The sequence below is a fragment of the Sus scrofa genome, chromosome 13 (assembly GCF_054392235.1).
Source record: "Sus scrofa isolate SSC_HxYL_T2T_F1_AM1 chromosome 13, Sscrofa_HxYL_maternal_Yorkshire_Landrace_v2.0, whole genome shotgun sequence".
NCBI classification, from domain to species: domain Eukaryota; kingdom Metazoa; phylum Chordata; class Mammalia; order Artiodactyla; family Suidae; genus Sus; species Sus scrofa.
Genome location: NC_139395.1, coordinates 33250247 through 33268423, shown reverse-complemented (window position 1 = coordinate 33268423; position 18177 = coordinate 33250247). Strand labels below are relative to the sequence as shown.

General features: G+C 40.1%; 1 protein-coding gene across 2 annotated transcripts in view; it reads left to right on the top strand.

Annotated features, from left to right (window-relative positions):
- DYNC1LI1 (dynein cytoplasmic 1 light intermediate chain 1) overlaps positions 1-18177 on the top strand; it is a 49288-nt gene that overhangs the window by 18742 nt on the left and 12369 nt on the right. Inside the window, exons 3-7 of one of the 2 annotated variants that reach the window (XM_084987621.1) lie at positions 9522-9638; positions 10643-10873; positions 12720-13179; positions 13773-14260; positions 15814-16899. In XM_084987621.1, coding sequence (XP_084843747.1) covers positions 16776-16899 — 124 coding nt within the window. In that variant the 5' untranslated portion in view covers positions 9522-9638; positions 10643-10873; positions 12720-13179; positions 13773-14260; positions 15814-16775. The remainder of the gene's footprint in view (positions 1-9521; positions 9639-10642; positions 10874-12719; positions 13180-13772; positions 14261-15813; positions 16900-18177) is intronic. The other variant, XM_021071542.2, reaches the window with a different exon arrangement.

The window sequence follows — 18177 nt, the reverse complement described above, 5'->3', positions numbered from 1 at the left end:
GCCTATTAAGCCATCTGGTCTGGACTTTGTTTGTTGGAAATTTTTTGTTTGTTTGTTTTTGCTTTTCACGACCACACCTGTGGCATATGGAAGTCCCAAGCTAGGGGCCAAATCGGAGCTGCAGCTGCTGGCCTGTGCCACAGCCACAGCAGCGCCAGATCCAAGCCATGTCTGTGACCTACACCACAGCTCACGACAGTGCCAGATACTTAACCCACTGGGTGAGGCCAGGGATTGAAGCCACATCCTTATGGACACTAGTCGAATTCATTTACGCTGCGCCACAACAGGAACTTCAGCTTCCTGTTGGAAGTTTTTTTAGTCACATTTTCAATCCAGTACTTGTGATTGGTCTGTTCATATTTTCTATTTCTTCCTAGTTTAGTCTTGGAAAGTTGTACCTTTCTAAGAATTTGTCCATTTATTCTAGTCTATCCATTTTATTAGTTTGTAGTAGTCTCTTAATGAACCTTTGTATTTCTGTGGTATCATTTGTAGTTTCTGCCTTTTTAAAATTTTATTAATTTGAGCCCTCTTTTTTCTTGATGAATCTGGCTAAAGGTGCATCATTTTGTTTATCTTTTTAAAGACTCAGCTTTTACTTTCATTGATCTTTTCTATGTTTTCTCTGTCTCTATTTTATTTATATCTGCTCTGATATTTGTGATTTCTCTCCTTCTGCCAACTTTGAGTTTTGTTTCTTCTTTCACTGGTTGCTTTAGGTATATTTGAGGTTTTTCTTATTTCTTGAGGTAAAATTGTATTGGTATAAACTCTCTTAGAACTGCTTTTGTTGCATCCTGTAGGTTTTGGATCATTGTGGTTTCATTTTTATTTGTTTTCAGGTTGTTGGCTTTTTTTTCTCTTTAGGGCCACAGCTGTGACCTATGGACATGCCCAGGCTAGGGGTGGAATCAGAGCTGCAGCTGCAGGCCTACAGCACATCCATGGTAACACTGGATCTGAGCTGTATCTGTGATCTGTGCTGCAGCTTTCAGTAACGCTGGATCATTAACCCATTTACCAAGGCCAGGGATTGAGCCCACATTCTGACAGACACGATGTCAGGTTCTTAACCCACCAAGCCAGGAGTTCCTCTAGGTATTTTTTGATTTGGCCTTTGATTTCTTCAGCAATCCATTGCTTATTTAGTAGCATACTGTTTAGCCTCCATGTGTTTTGTGGGTTATTATTATTATTATTATTATTTTTTTTTTGTCTTTTTGCTATTTCTTTGGGCTGCTCCTGCGGCATATGGAGGTTCCCAGGCTAGGGGTCGAATCGGGAAAGATAGTTAATATGATTAATATGATTTCAGTTAAATTTATTGAGGCTTTCTGGGCCAGCATGTGTTCTATCCTGGAGAATGTTCCCTGTGCACTTGAAAAGAATGTATATTCTGCTGCTTTCAGATGGAATGACCTATAAATATCAATTAAGTCCATCTATTCGAATGTGTCATTTAAGTTCTGTGTTCCCTTAATGATTTTTCTGTTTGGATGATCTGTTCCTTGGTGTAAGTGAGGTGTTAAAGTCTCCCACTATTGTATTACCTTTGATTTCTCCTTTTATGGCTGTTAGACTCCCCCCCCCCCCTTTTTTGGCTGCCCCATGGTGTATGGATTCCCCAGGCCAGGAATCAGATCGAAGCCACAGTTGTGACCTACACCACAGTTGCAGCAGTGCTGGATCCTTTAACACACTGTGCCAGGCTGGGGATTGAACCTGCATCCTGGCGCTGCAGAGATACCATCAATCCTGTTGCCCAGCAACAGGAATTCTTATGGCTGTTAACCTTTGCCTTATATACTGAGGTGCTCCTATGTTGGGTGCATATATATTTACAGTTGTTTTATCTTCTTTTGGGATTGATCCCTTGATCATTATGTAGTATCCTTCTTTGTCTCGTATAACAGACTTTATTTTAAAGTCTGTTTTGTCTGATGTGAGTATTGCTACTCCAACTTTCTTGATTTCCATTTCAAGAAATGTCTTTTTCCATCCCCTCACTTTCATTTTGTATGTGTCCCTAGATGTGAAGTGGTCTCTTATAGACAGTATATATGTGTCTCACTTTTGTATCCATTCAGCCAGTCTTTGTCTTTTGGTTGGAGTATTTAATCCATTTATATTTAAGGTAATTATCAATATGTATGTTCTTATTGCCATTTTCTTAATTATAGGCCTTTTTTCCCTCCCTCTTTTATTCTTTTAAGCTGATGACTATCTTTAGTGTTGTGTTTGGATTGCTCTGTGTGTGTGCGTGTGTGTTTATTGTAGATTTTTGGTTTGCAGTTACCATGAGGTTTTGCTCTAGGAATATATGTATATGTGTATATGTATATACAGATAGATAGACAGATAGATACACACAATATTGTTTTAAGTTGTTGGTCTCTTAATTTCAAATGCAGTTCCAATATCCTTCATTTGTACTTAGCTCTTCTTACCATGGCTGGTTTTGAGATCTTATTTGTGTATGAATAATTTCCTACATTTACTGTATGTTTGCCTTTATCAGAGAGCTTTCCCACTTGTAGTTTTCTTTTCTTTTTTTTAGGGCTGCACCTGAGGCATATCGAGGTTCCCAGGCTAGGGGTTGAAACAGAGCTGTAGCTGCCGGCCTGCGCCACAGCTACAGCAACACGGGATCTGAGCCATGTCTGCAACGTACACCACAGCTCACGGATCCTTAATCCCCTGAGCAAGTCCAGGGATCCAACCTGCATCCTCATGGATGTTAGTCGGGTTTATTAACCACTAAGCCATGAGGGGAACTCCCCCACTTGTGGTTTTCTTGTATCTAGTTACAGCCTTTTCCCTGTAGAGAAGTTCCTTTAGCATTTGTTGTAAAGTTGATTTGGTGGTACTGAGTTCTTTTAGCTTGTGCTTGTCTGCAAGGTTTTGATTTCTCTGTCAAACCTGAACGGGAGCCTTGTTGGGTAGGGTACTCTTGGTTGTAAGTTTTACCTTTTCATCACTTTAAATATTTGTGCCACTCCTTTCTGGCCTGCAGAGTTTCTGTTGAAAAAATCAATTGATAACCTTATTGGGGATTCCCTTATGTATTATTTATTGCTTTCCCCTTGTTGCTTTTAATATTTTCTAATTATCTTTAATTTTTGTCGGTTTGATTAATGTGTCTTGGGTGTTCTTCCTTGGTTTTAGCCTGTATGTGACCGTTTGCTTTCTGGACCTGGGTTCCTTTCCCTTGTTAGGGAGCTTTTCAGCTCTTATTTATTTCCTCAGATATTTTCTCAGGCCCTTTCTCTTTTCTCCTTTTGGGACCACCTCTCCTCACTCCCCCATAATGTCATAATGTGTATGTTGTGTTTGATGCTGTTGGCGAGGTCTCTTAAAATGTTTTTCTTTTTTCTTTCCTGCACTCTCTCTCTCTCTCCTTTTTTTTTTTTTTTTTTTTTTTTTTTTGGTTTTTAGGGCTGTACCCGTAGCATGTGAAAGTTCTTTGACTAGGGGTCTAATTGGAGCTGCAGCTGCCAGCCTGTGCCACAGCCATGGCAACACCAGATCCTTAATGCACTGAGCAGGGCCAGGGATTGAACCCTTATCCTCATGGATGCTAGTGAGATTTGTAACCTGCTGAGCCACAACAGGAACTCCTGTTTTCATTTCTTTTCATTCTTTTTTCTTTATTCTGTTCCGCAGCTATGATTTCCACCATTCTGTCTTCCAACTCACTTATTTGTTCTTCTGCTTCATGTATTCTGCTGTTGATTCCTTCTACTGTAGTTTTCATTTCATTTATTGTATTGCTCACCTCTGCTTTTATATTTTGTAGCTCTCTGTTAAACATTTCTTACGAATTCTTGGTCTGTGCCTCCATTTTTTTTTTTTTTTTTTTTTTTTTGTCTTTTGTCTTTTGGTTGTTGTTGTTGTTGTTGTTGCTGCTATTTCTTGGGCCGCTCCCGCGGCATATGGAGGTTCCCAGGCTAGGGGTTGAATCGGAGCTGTAGCCACCAGCCTACGCCAGAGCCACAGCAACGCGGGATCCGAGCCGCGTCTGCAACCTACACCACAGCTCACGGCAACGCTGGATCGTTAAACCACTGAGCAAGGGCAGGGACCGAACCCGCAACCTCACGGTTCCTAGTCGGATTCGTTAACCACTGCGCCACGACGGGAACTCCGTGTGCCTCCATTTTTTTTCCCAAGATACTGGATCATCTTTAATGTAATTACTCGAATTCTTTTTCAGGTAGATAATCTGTCTCAACTACACTACACTACACTAGGGGATTTCTCTTGGTGGTTCTGGGGATTTCTCTTGTTTCTTCATCTGGAATGTATTTCTTTGCCATGTCATTTTGTCTAAATTTTTGTGTTTGAGGTCTCCATTTCACTGGCTCCATAATTGTAGTTCCATCTTGCTTCTGGTGTCTGCCCCCTAATAGGCGAGGCTGGTCTATGGGCTTATGCAGGCTTCCTGGTGGGAAGGACTGGTGCCTGCCCACTGGTGGGTAGAGCTGAGTCTTGTCCCTGTAGTGACCAGGGCTGTGTCAAGGGGTGTGTTTAGAGGCAGCTGTGGGCTCAGGAATACTTGAGGCAGACAGTCTGTCTGCTGATGTGTGGTGCTGTATCTCACCTTGTTGGTTGTTTGGCCTAAGGCATCTCAGCACTGCAATCTATAGGCTGTTGAGTAGGGCCAGGTCTTGGTGCCCAAATGGCAGCCTCCAAGAGAGAGCTCATTCCAATGTGTACTCCCTGGTACCTTACCACCAGTGTCCTTGTCCCCACAGTGAGCTATAGTTGCCCTTCACCTCCCCAGGACACCCTCCAAGACTAGCAGGTAGGTCTGGTGCAGGCTTGTGTGACATCATTGCTTTTCTCCTCAGTTCTGGTATGCACAAAACTCTCCAAGAGTGGAGTTTGTTTCCCCCAGTCTTGGGGAATTCCTATGATCAATGCCCTCCCTTGATCCTTTTCCTAGTGCTTAACTTCCAGGCTGGGGAGCCTGACACAGGGCTCAGAACTCTCACTTCTTTTACAGTTGATGGTTTGCCTGTCCAGCAAGTATGGGATTTGATGATATGGGAAAGTGCCCTCCTGGCATCTCATTGTGGATTCTTTTTTGTCTATGGATGTAGAATATCTTTTTTTGTTTGTTTTTTTGGGTAGTAGCTTCCAGTATTTTTTGTCAGTGGCTGTTCAGTTGTGGTTTTGATGTTTTTGTGGGAGGAGGTGAGCTCAAATCCTTCTATTCTGCCATCTTGGCTCCAATTCCACCCTCTCCAATTATGAGCTCCTAAGACAGCAGCTTTGACCTGTGGACCTTTGTATTCCTGTGTGTGTGTGTGTGTGGCTGCACCCATGACATATTGAATTTTCTGAGCCAGGAATGGAAACAAAGTTGCAGCTGCACCCTGCCCCACAGCTACAGCAGTGCTGGAGGATCTTTCTATTTCTAGTGCTTGACTTAGGGTATTGAATATCCATGCAGTGGTTCTCAAAGTGTAGTCCTTGAACCAGCAGCATCAGCAACACTGGGAAGAAACTGTAAGAAATGCATATGTGTGGGCCCTATCCCGTACTTACTGAATCAGAAAGCCGGGGGATGATGCCCAGTAATGTGTTTTCACAAGCCTCCAGGTGAGTCTGATATATTTTAGAACCATTAGTCCAATGAGATGAATGATGGACAACATTCACTCAGAGGAATAAACTCTTGTCTCATGGTAACTGGGGGAGGAACCTTCCACTTGTATTCAGACCTTAGAAAAAGGAAACAGCCATGCTGTAGTGATGGCTGCAAGAACGTAAACTAGTGAACATATAAAGTTATTATTGACAGTATTTTTGATATGAATTGGGGCTCAAAATCAGTCCTGGGCATATTGACTTGAAACCTTTAAAATTAGAGTTAGATAAACTAAAAGAAGCAAACTTATTACTTAAGAAATCACTCATCACACCATCAGAGATAACTACAATTATCAAGGATTATTTCTGTTATTATGGTTTTTATTCTTTTTGCTTATGCTTAAGCTCATCTACGTGTGTGTTTGTGTATGTGTTTATGTTTTATTCAGAAACCTTTATATATAAAATATCTTTCAGGAGTTCCTGTCATGGTTCAGTGGTTAATGAATCCGACTAGGAAGCACGAGGTTGCGGGTTTGATCCCTGGCCTTGCTCAGTTGGTTAAGGATCTGGCATTGCTGTGAGCTGTGGTGTAGGTTGCAGACGCGGCTTGGATTCTGTGTTGCTATGGCTCTGGTGTAGGCCGGTGACTATAGTTCCGATTGGACCCCTAACCTGGGAACCTCCATATGCCGTGGGAGCGGCCCTAGAAATGGCAAAAAGATCAAAAAAAAAAAAAAAAATCTTTCAAATATTAAGAAGTTGAAACATACCTTAATCTCTTGACCCTTTTAAAGATGTATTTTCACTTTCTAATATGTAATTTGGGGATTATAAGATAAATCTTGGGTCACGTTCAGTGAAATTTTATTTGACTAATTACTGTCTATTTTAATGGATCTACCTATACTTTGAAAGTTCTTAGAGCAATTTTAGGTTTACAGCAAAACTAAGTGGGAAGTACAGAGAGTTTCCAGCTTGGGGTCCATTTGGAGCTACAGCTGCCGGCCTTCACCACAGCCATAGCACATGGGATCTGAGCCATGTCTGTGACCTGCACCACAGCTCACAGCAATGCCAGAGCCTTAACCCACTGAGTGAGGCCAGGGATCGAACCCACAACTCATGGTTCCTAGTCAGATTCGTTTCCACTGTGCCACGACAGAATTCCAGTGCAGCAACGTTGACTCATCATTATCACCCAAAGTCCATAGTTAACTTGAGGGTTATGAATTAAATGCAGTAAGAACTATAGAACAGATAAAGTGCAAATTAGTAATCAATATAACAAATGGGTGTTTTGCTAAAATTAAATACCTATGTTGAGTTTAATAGTAGACTGAAGTGTTAATATATTTTATTTTTCACTAGTTAAAGTTATGGTTTCCATTTCAAGCATGATCATTGCGAGACTGTCATTATCTTAGATATTACTGTTTTCAACCCAATTTGTGATTTTGATGGACAGTTTGAATAGTTTACTGTAAAAACAGTACTGAAAGATAAGTACTCATTTAATGACAGATTCTTTATTGCCTAGTTAAAGCTACACTTATTGTTATGAAGTGCTGGAAAATGGTGCAGAACCAGTCTGACCAGTACAATTGAAAATAGTACTGGAGTTCCCGTTGTGGCTCAGTGGTTAACGAATGTGACTAGGAACTATGGGGTTGAGAGTTTGATCCCTGGCCTCGCTCAGTGGGTTAAGGATCCGGCATTGCCATGAGCTGTGGCATAGGTCGCAGATGTGGCTTGATTCCCGAGTTGCTGTGGCTCTGGCGTAGGCCGGTGGCTACAGTTCCGATTAGACCCCTCACCTAGGAACCTCCATATGCCGCAGGTGCAGCCCTAGAAAAGACAAAAAAAAAAAAAAAAAAAGAAAAGAAAAGAAGATATTACCACTCTGGGGCTGCTGACTTTTTGAGTTTGGCCTGCTATGTGCCTCTTCTCTTCTTGTTACTGTCTGCATCACTTGACCTCTGCTTGGCACCAATAAAGATAATAAGCATCAATGCAGAAGTGGGTACTGCAATTTTCTGCCAGCATTTAGATATAAAGATGGTTGTTCAGAAGATCCAGGACATATATAACTTTTTATAATTCTTAGAAAGTGAAAATAACTTCTAAATTGTCAGAGAACTCATGAATCTCCAAAAATAAGTCATTAGATCCAAGAAACTCACCGTTATTGAGTACTAATAAATGATACTGTCAATAACAAAATAAGTTCATTAAACAGTAACATAGTATTGGAATTCCCGTTGTGGTGCAGTGGAAATGAATCCGACTAGGAACCATGAGGTTGTGGGTTCGATCCCTGGCCTTGCTCAGTGGTTTGAGGATCCAGCATTGCTGTGAGCTGTGGTGTAGGTCAGAGATGCGGCTCGAATCTGGTGTTGCTGTGGCTCTGGTGTAGGCTGGCAGCTACAGCTCTGATTCGACCCCTAGCCTGGGAACCTCCATATGCCGCAGGTACAGCCCTAAAAAAGGACTAAGACAAAAAAACAAAAACCAGTACTGTAGTATTTAAATAAATTCACAAATTAAAAAAAAATCTCACCAAAACATTGAATAGCAGAGTATTCATCAAGGCTTAGTGTAAACGAATCTGACTAGTGTCCATGAGGATGCAGGTTCTATCTCTGGCCTCGCTCAGTGGGTTAAGGATACAGTGTTGCTGTGAGCTGTGGCATAGGCCACAGATGCGACTTGGATCTGCCGTTGCTGTGACTGTGACTTAGTCTGGCGGCTATAGCTCTGATTGAACCCCTAGCCTGGGAACCTCCACATGCTGCGGGTGCAGGGAAGGAAGGAAGGAAATACTGAATAGCTAGCCTTGTCTTAAACTTTTAAAATTTGTGCCAGTTGTTCTTGTTGTGTGTTTGGTTTTTTTGTTTGTTTTTGTTTTTGCCGTACCCATGGCATGTGGAAGTTCCTTGGCCAGGTCAAACCCACCCCACAGCAGTGACCAGAGCCTCTGTAGTCCATGACAACACTGGATCCTTAACATACTGTGACACCAGAGAACTCCAGGATTTGTGCCAAGTTTAAACTGCTTTTCTTGCTATTCATATTTTTTAAGTCTACATTTTGTTTTTGTCTATTCTACCTTCTCTCTACCTGTGTTCTTGCCCCAACTTACTACCCCAACCCTCAACTCTCTCCTTTGCTACATATTTCTTCTGGTTTCATGGTTTTGGTGAGGCTACGGTCACAGTTCCCTGCTCTGGTCAGTTTTTATGTATTATCCAGCCTCTATGAGTGGCCCTTAGGTGTGCACACAACCCAAAGTGGACCAACAAACAGTCTTTATCTGAGAAGTCTATGGAATGAAAGCCAACAGAGAGAGTCTTTTGTTCTTTGTAGATGAAGTGGGGATGGCATAAGAGTTGAGCTTCCTGAGTAATACTCCTGGAGGAAGCCATTTGTAATAGGATAAAATGAGACTGAATAAGAGGAGCAAGAGAACGAATCCTGGAGGTAAAGTCTGTATCTCCACCTGTGTGGTTACCTAGTTATCTTGTATCAAATTACCCTTTTGGCTGAAGCTAGTTCCAGTTGAGTTTTTCACTTGGCACACTTTTTTTTTTTTTTTTTTTTTTTGGCTTTTTAGGGTTGCCCTTGTGGCATATGGAGGTTCCCAAGCTAGGGGTCCTATTGGAACTCTAGCTGCTGGGCTACACCACAGCGACAGCAACAGCAACACAGGATCTGAGCCGTGTCTACAACCTACACCACAGCTCATGGTAATGCCAGATCCTTAACCCACTGAGCAAGGCCAGGGATTGAACCTGTGTCCTCATGGATGCTAGTCAGGTTCATTAATCACTGAGCCATGATGGGAACTCCATCACTTGGCACACTCTTGAAAGCATCCTTAAATAATCCGTATTGTAATTTTAAAGATTTGTCCTTTTTTACAGGTGAAGATGGAGCTGGAAAAACAAGCTTGATAAGAAAAATTCAGGGAATAGAGGAGTACAAGAAAGGCAGAGGATTGGAATATTTGTACTTAAATGTTCATGATGAAGACAGGGATGGTGAGTGTCATTTATTTGTAATGAAAGTTTCCTAAAGCCTTTCCAAGTTGCACTGCTATCCATATTAGTCTGACTTTTCTTTTTTTTTTTTTTTGGCTTTTTGCTATTTCTTTGGGCCGCTCCCGCGGCATATGGAGGTTCCCAGGCCAGGGGTCGAACCGGAGCTGTAGCCACTGGCCTACGCCAAAGCCACAGCAACGCGGGATCCGAGCCGCGTCTGCGACCTACATCACAGCTCACGGCAACGCCGGATCGTTAACCCACTGAGCAAGGGCAGGGACCGAACCCACAACCTCATGGTTCCTAGTCGGATTCGTTAACCACTGCGCCACGACGGGAACTCCAAGTCTGACTTTTCTTAGTGTGTCATTTTTTATTAGGAGTCCTACTATATCATGCCAGTCAATAAAGTATTATATTATGGCATACTTTTATTGGTAGGGAATTGGGATTCATATAGTGGTATTTTTAAACACTGTAAAAGATAGTCTCATGTGCAGACTTTTACTTTCTTGGTAACCTTGAAGCATCTCAGTTTTTCAGTTCATTTTCCCTCAAGGTAATAGTATCCTCTATGATTGTTTTGCCTCTCTTTTTACCTTCTTCTCATTTTTTGACATAAAAACATCATCTGCTCTCCAGCTTTTCTCATCTGATCAGCCATTTTTTTCTTCTGTACATCACTTGTCCTCTCATTTTTGTATATAATAATTTGAATATGCGTGGCTCTATCTGCTAGTGTTAAGAGTAGAAACTTTATTCAGTTTAAGGTTTGGGATTGAGAAATAGGAAGCAGAGGATGCTGATACTCTGTGTTGGCAGTCTAATCATGTTTTTAAATACTTGTTAGGACCATACTGAATTGGTAGACATCACCCAAGTATTTGAACATTGCCAAAGGAAGTTTCTCCTTTGGAGAGCCCTAAAATATACTAAGTAGTATTGCTAGTTGGATGACGTAACTTTATCCTGTTGTCTTAGTAACTTTCTTTTGTCTGTTGTAGATCAAACAAGATGTAATGTATGGATCTTAGATGGAGACCCGTATCACAAAGGCCTCCTTAAATTTTCACTGGATGCCATTTCTCTGAAGGACACTCTAGTTATGCTGGTTGTTGATATGTCAAAGCCTTGGACTGCTTTGGATTCTTTACAGAAATGGGCAAGTGTTGTTAGAGAACATATTGACAAATTGAAAATTCCTCCCGAAGAAATGAAAGAAATGGAACAAAAGTGTGAGTAATCTAGAAAATATAGATGTCAAAGACAAAAGGTCCTCTCATAATTGTTACGAACATTGACTTTAAATAAGGTGTAATGAATGAAACATAAATGCAAGTACTGTTTTTGAAAATTAGTTTGAATGATGTACAAGGTTTTAATATAGTTTTATGTTGGAAACAGACATATGGCAGCCTCCATAGTAAGGCTCCCTTTCTCTTTTGCCAAGATGCTCTATGTATTCATTTTGGAAAGCAGTTTTTCAAGATGAAAAAACTTGAATCTTTTTTCAGCTGCTCTTTTCCAGTAGTTTTTTTTTCTCGATAAGGAGAACACCCCTATTAACCTTGTAAAAATGAAGTATATCCATAAAGATGTTAACAACATAAAGATGTTAAGCTAGTTTTATGGTTTACTATGTACATGGTATATTTGGTACATTCCCATGTAAATTGGAGATTTTCATGGAAATTATAAAAATGATATGGGTGATTGCTAACAAGTTGTAAGCCACTTGTCACCATTCCTCATTTCACTGAGAGCTCTTGTATCAGTTTCATTTTGCTTAAGAAAATATGTGATATGCTGCTGTTTTCAATTGTTAGCTGATAACTTTTAGGGGAAATTTGACAGCTTACTAGAATTTATATGCAAGGAAACAGTAAAAACTTAAGAGCATGTATGTCCTAAATCATTGAAAAAGATGTCTAACTCCTTTTAATCCATACCTTTCTTTCATTGTTGGTCATTGCCTGTGGGGCATTTTTCCCCTAAGTTTATGCTATAGCAGTGGTTCTCAGTGTGTGGTCCCAAGACCAGCAGCATTAATATCCGTTCATTTGGGAGATTGTCAGGAATACATTCTGAGGCCCTCCCCAGAATGCTGAATCAAACTTCTGGTGCATGCTAACACTTGAGAACCACTGTTAGATTTCATCCTCTGATTGGAAGGGTAACAGCTACTAGAGCTGCTAAAGGTATACGCATGCCCCATGTTCCTGGAGGAACTGTGCTCAACTCTTCAAGATTCCCTCTTCTTTGACTCCATGTAAATTTAGGACAGTTTTCCTCCTGTATGGCACTGTATAATATTCCCTCATACTGTTTTAATACTGTGCTGTGGATAATTTGTTTGCAAATTTGTTGTTTTGCCTTGAAATGTGAAAATGAGTCACATGGAAGTCCCTGTGCGTGTATCTCTGGTTGGTTCCTTGAGAATTCCTTGAAGAGTGGTTACTGAGTCAAAGTATACATTGTTAAGTCTCTTGGTATATTCACATTAACTTTTTTAAAGTTTTTGACAATTTTGCAAATGAGTTCTAAAAATTTATCAGTATTGGTAATATCTCATTATTCTTACTGGGGTTATAGAATAAATATGACTAAAGATTGCACATAGGTAGAAAGGAGAAAACCTGAGGTTTAGAGAAAGGAAATTAATATTAGAATATAATCTAAACTATCTTTTAAATTGTGGAATTGCCCATCCCCATCCCACCCCCACCACCAATAGGCATGTATTTATTTTTCTTTTATCCTTTCAGTGCCCTTTGTGAATTAGAGTAAAGGGACAAAGCTCAATTGTGACCTGCCCAAAGTAATTTTCACCAATGAACCAGGCCTGCATTGAATACCACTCTTTGGAGCTGTTCAGTGTTTTTTATTCTGTCTCCTGGTAATTAATGTGGGTCCAGTGTTTCTGAATTGACCTTGAAATAGATTTCCTCAAACCCTTTTGTTTCTTACATAAGACTAAGTCTGAACTCGAGTAAAATATATTTTTAGATTATGGCAGAAAAACTATCTGCTGAAATAAACTATTTCTGAACTATGTATTAAATTATTTACTTTGATTTTCAGTGATTAGAGACTTCCAAGAATATGTAGAGCCAGGAGAAGATTTCCCAGCTTCTCCTCAGAGAAGAAATACTGTGTCACAGGAAGACAAAGACGACAGTGTGGTTTTACCTCTGGGTGCAGACACACTCACACAGAACTTGGGCATTCCAGTACTAGTAGTTTGCACAAAGGTTAGTTTGCTTCCTACAGATTCTGCTCCTGATAGTAACCAGGGATGGACAACTGTCTTATTTTCTAGGCTCCTTTTGAAGTTGACACAGTTTTTCTAGGTAACTTTTCTTAATGAGTAGAAATAATAGTTTAGGAAGTTCCTGTTGTGGCTCAGCAGTAACGAGCCTGAGTAGAATTCGTGAGAATGCGGGTTTGATCCCTGGCCTTGCTCAGTGGGTTAAGGATCTGGTGTTGCTATGAGCTGAGGTGTAGGTCGCAGATGCAACTCAGATCTGGTATTGTTGTGGCTGTGGCTGTGGCCGGCAGCTGCAGCTTCAATTCGACCCATAGCCGGGGAACTTCCAAATGCTGCAGGTGCAGCCCTAAAAAGGAAAAAAAAGAAATAATAGTTTAAAATATTGAGTGATATTCACATTTGTTTTGTAATCTTAATAAGTGTTTCTTTTAAGTAAATTTAAATTTTTTAATTTTTATTTAAAAATTTTTATATGCATTCTTTTAAAAAAATACTCTTTTTCATCATGGTCTATCCTAGGAGATTGGATATAGTTCCCTGTGCTATACAGTCAGACCTTGTTGATCCATTCTAAATGTAATAGTTTGCATCTACTAACCCCACACTCCCAGTCCTTCCCGCTCCCTTCCCTCTCCCCCCACCTTTGGCAACCAAAGTCTGTTCTTTATGTCTGTGAGTCTATTTTTGTTTTGCAGATAGGTCATTGTGTCATATTCCACATGTAAGTGATGTGATATATGGTATTTGTCTTTTTCTTTCTGACTTACTTCACTTAGTATGTTTTCTTTTGTTTTGTTTTTTGCTTTTTATGGCTGCACCTGCGGCATATGGAAGTTCCCAGGCTAGGGGTCAGATCGGAGCTGTAGCTGCCAGCCTACACCACAGCCACAGCAAAGTCAGGTCCAAGCCTTGTCTGTGACCTACACCACAGCTTACGGCAACACCAGATTCTTAACCTACTGAGCGAGGCCAGGAATCGAACCTACATCCTCATGAATACTAGTCAGATTCGTTTCTACAGAGCCACAGTGGAAACTCCCTCACTTAGTATGTCAATCATAGTTTCTTTGGAACAAAATGTTATTCCAAATATTCTGTGATCAAATTTCATTTTCCTAATTCCAATTAGACTTCATTGTACAGTCACCTTAGTAGAAATAATTACAGGTAAGATAATAATCATCAACTTTATAAAATAAAATATTTTTCCACATTGTTTTTATATTTTAATATCGTGAGATGAGGAGATTATGTTCTTAAACTTAATTTTAAAGACCTTTCAGTACTTACTTGTAAAGTTGATAATGCAGCCATCAAGAGCCTTTTATTTTATTTTATTTTTTTTCTTTTTAGGGCCATACTTGCAGCATATGGAGGTTCCCAGGCCTGGGGTCCAGTCGGAGCTGTAGCTGCCAGATTAGACCACAGCAACACAGGCTCCGAGCTGCGTCTATGACCTACACCACAGCTCACAGCAACACCAGATCCTTAACCCACTGAGGGAGGCCAGGGATCAAACCCTCAATCTCATGGTTACTAGTTGGATTCGTTCCCACTGCACGCCACAGTGGTAACTCCGAGCCTTTTATTTATTAAGAGATTCTAACAGGATTCCTGTTAGAAAATTCTGTTTAGTTCTATCACTGTATATACTTTCCAATAAAGTCAGATTTTCTTTAAAAATAGTTGATAGTTCATCTTCTCCCTATCTGGTCCTAGGTGATTTCTTTGCTGTGTAAGCCATGGAATAGTTAAGAAAATGACAGGGCCTAAAAACCCTTTTGAGATCTAAAATTATTCATGTTTTTTGTAACATGAAATTTGCATATATAATTGAAGGAGGGTATGGATTTTATTCACCTTTGGAATAAAAATGATTAAAAAATTTAAACCTAGCTTAAGTTGTACTTTAAACATTACAAAAATCATCCATAACAAAGGATAGTGGTCAAAGTCTAATGCCTGCTTTTCTAATGGTAATTCTTATGTTGTTAATCGTTAATTTAACTTTTCCTTTAAAACTATGCTTAAACTCTCAGAATTCTTTTTTTAGATAGATAGACTTCATTTATTCATTTATTTATTTATTGTCTTTTAGGGCCACACCTGCAGCATATGGAAGTTCCTAGGCTAGGGCTCAAATTGGATCTGCAGCGATAACACAGGATCAACACCAGATCCGAGCTGCATCTGCAACCCACACTGCAGCTCATCCTTAACCCACTGAGCTGATTGGGGCCAGGGATCTAACCCACATTCTCATGGATAGTAGTCGGGTTTGTTACCCCTGAGCCAGGATGGGAACTCCTTCAGAACTCTTTATGTGTGGTTGGTTTGGTAATTCAAACAGATATTTGCCTGTTTTTATACCACAACTTGCTTCATGAAAAGCTCTTATTTTCCAATGGGAAAATGTTAAGCTTAAAGGAACCTCAGTCAGTATCAAATAACTCATAGATTCATAAAAATTTCAAGCCATAAAAATCATCTACAGTATTTCACAGAATCTAAGACACCATCACTTCTACTTCAGTTTAAGAGCTTTTTAAATGTATGGAAGGATGGGAAACTGTATGTCTCAGGATAGATGAAGAATGATGGTTCAACTCAGTTTAAAGATCCTGGAAATTGAGCTTCAGAGAGACCGAGTTTCTTGTCAGATCCTCATATTTCAGTTAAAAATGTCTTTACTAAACTATACATGCTTCTGGAGTTCCCGTCGTGGCGTAGTGGTTAACGAATCTGACTAGGAACCATGAGGTTGCGGGTTCGATCCCTGCCCTTGCTCAGTGGGTTAACGATCCGGCGTTGCCGTGAGCTGTGGTGTAGGTTGCAGACACGGCTCGGATCCCGCGTTGCTGTGGCTCTGGCGTAGGCCGGCGGCTACAGCTCCGATTCAACCCCTAGCCTGGGAACCTCCATATGCCGCGGGAGCGGCCCAAGAAATAGCAACAATAACAACAACAACAACAGCAACAAAAAGACAAAAGATAAACTATACATGCTTCACCAAAAGTGTCATAAGTCAATAGTATGATAATCATGAGTATCTTTAATAATTTGACGTAATTATTCTGTGTTCTATAAAATAGACATATACTACATCATGTTTATTATACAAGGAGACTGTTCTACAGTGTAAATGCATAACGAAAAATTACATATAAAAGTGCATATCAAAGTTGACTTCAAACTAATATTAGGTGTAATGGACAGTGTTTATTTTTAGATTTCATACCTTCTGTTCAGAAAGATTTTGTGAAGCTATTTGGATATCATATTTGAATATGCCTTTTTTTTTTCCCTAACATTTTATTATAGCAAGCAGAATTCAGAGTTGTTTCACTGATTGTACAGGTGGACATTTCAAAAATAGTCTGTAATTCCCCTTTTTTTGCTTTTGGAAATTGACGTGAGAGTGAATAAAGCACCAGAAAAGAAATGAAGGTCAGTTTGGAGTTCTCAGGAGGAACAAAGAGGAATTAGTGAGAAGTGCAGACTCCCTGGATATATTGAGCGTTTTATAGAAGTAGACTAGATTTTAGATTTTAAAAACTTTGTTTTAGGACATAAGTAATTGAGTTAGCAAGTTTGCCCATTCTAAGCTTGTCCTATTACTTTTTCTTCATTCCTTTATGTGCTGTAACTTTTCCTTTTGGTGTTCTCACCACATTCAGTATATCATAGAAGTTGATGTGCTTTTCAATGAAACTATTCATAAGTCTTAAGACTCCAACTTAAAAATCTCTGGACATAGAGGAGTTATTGATACTATAGATCTTACTCATCAATCACAGTATCAGTGGTAGTTTTGTGATATTCTCCTACCAAAAATTGAACTCTTTAAATCATTATATTATTTAAAGTTAATGTTATTGTTTTTTAAATTAACTCCTCAGTGTGATGCCATTAGTGTGTTGGAGAAAGAACATGACTACAGAGATGAGCATTTTGATTTCATTCAGTCACATATCCGGAAGTTTTGTTTACAGTGTATCCTTTTAATACATTGATTGGTGAAATGTACCTTAGCTGTTTGTTTGTTTAAATAAGGGAATTAAATTGATGGATTTTAGAAATCAATGAACTTTTTTCCCCTGCTTCTGGTTGGAAATTTCATTTTAGTTCCCAAATCATTTCTATCTAAGGTATTTGAGATATAAAAAGCAGGTGTTAAAATATGTATCTTTGATTTGCTGTTTAAGATACTCTGACTGAGGAGTTCCCGTCATGGCACAGCAGAAACAAATCCAACTAGCAACAAGAGGTTGCGTGTTCAATTCCTGGCCTCAGTGGGTTAAGGATCTGGCATTGCCATGAACTGTGGTGTGTATAGGTCCCAGACGCAGCTTGGATCCCACGTTGCTGTGGCTGTGGCATAGGCTGGTGGCTACAGCTCCGATTCGACCCCTAGCCTGGGAACCTTCACATGCCATGGGTGTGGCCCTAGAAAAGACAAAAAGACCAAAAAAAAAAAAAAAATCCAGGGAATTGGCATTGTAAACATTCTGATTAAAAACTGGTGTTTATTTCTTGGGGGTGGGCAGTAGGGTAAGATCATATTTGGGTTTGTTTGTAATATGTTGAGTAGGTCATCTCCACATGTAGTCTAATACAAGATCTGGCTGTGTCCATCTAAGACTTACTGAATTAGACTGTTATTCTAAGGTGAGGCTGTTGAATCTACCTTACATTTTTAAAAAAGCTTTCTGGGGAGTTCCCTTCGTGGCGCAGTGGTTAACGAATCTGACTAGGAACCATGAGGTTGCGGGTTCAGTCCCTGGCCTTGCTCAGTGGGTTAAAGATCCGGCATTGCTGTGAGCTGTGTTGTAGGTTGCAGACACGGCTCGGATTCCGCGTTGCTGTGGCTGTAGGCCGGCGGCTGCAGCTCTGATTGGACCCCTAGCCTGGGAACCTCCATATGCTGTGGGAGCGGCCCTAGAAATGGCAAAAAGACAAAAAAAAAAAAGCTTTCTGGGTGTAAGCGATCCTGTGTAGTCTAGGTTGCAAGGATTAGATGAGCCAGTGAATAACATTTACAACTAAATGAAGGATAAAAGAAGGGAAGTGTGAATGCTTTTAAGTGAATTTCCTGTTGAAAATGTCAAGCAGCTTCAGAGCACTGAAGAGAGCTGTTCTCACCCTCTTGGATCAGATGCTTTGCAGTTGCATCCCTAGTCAACATTTCTGGGTCTGAAAAGTGAGCAAATAATAGATAAAAGGAGTAAATATGAATAATAAGTAATGTACACATGTCTGTAGTGTCTGTGG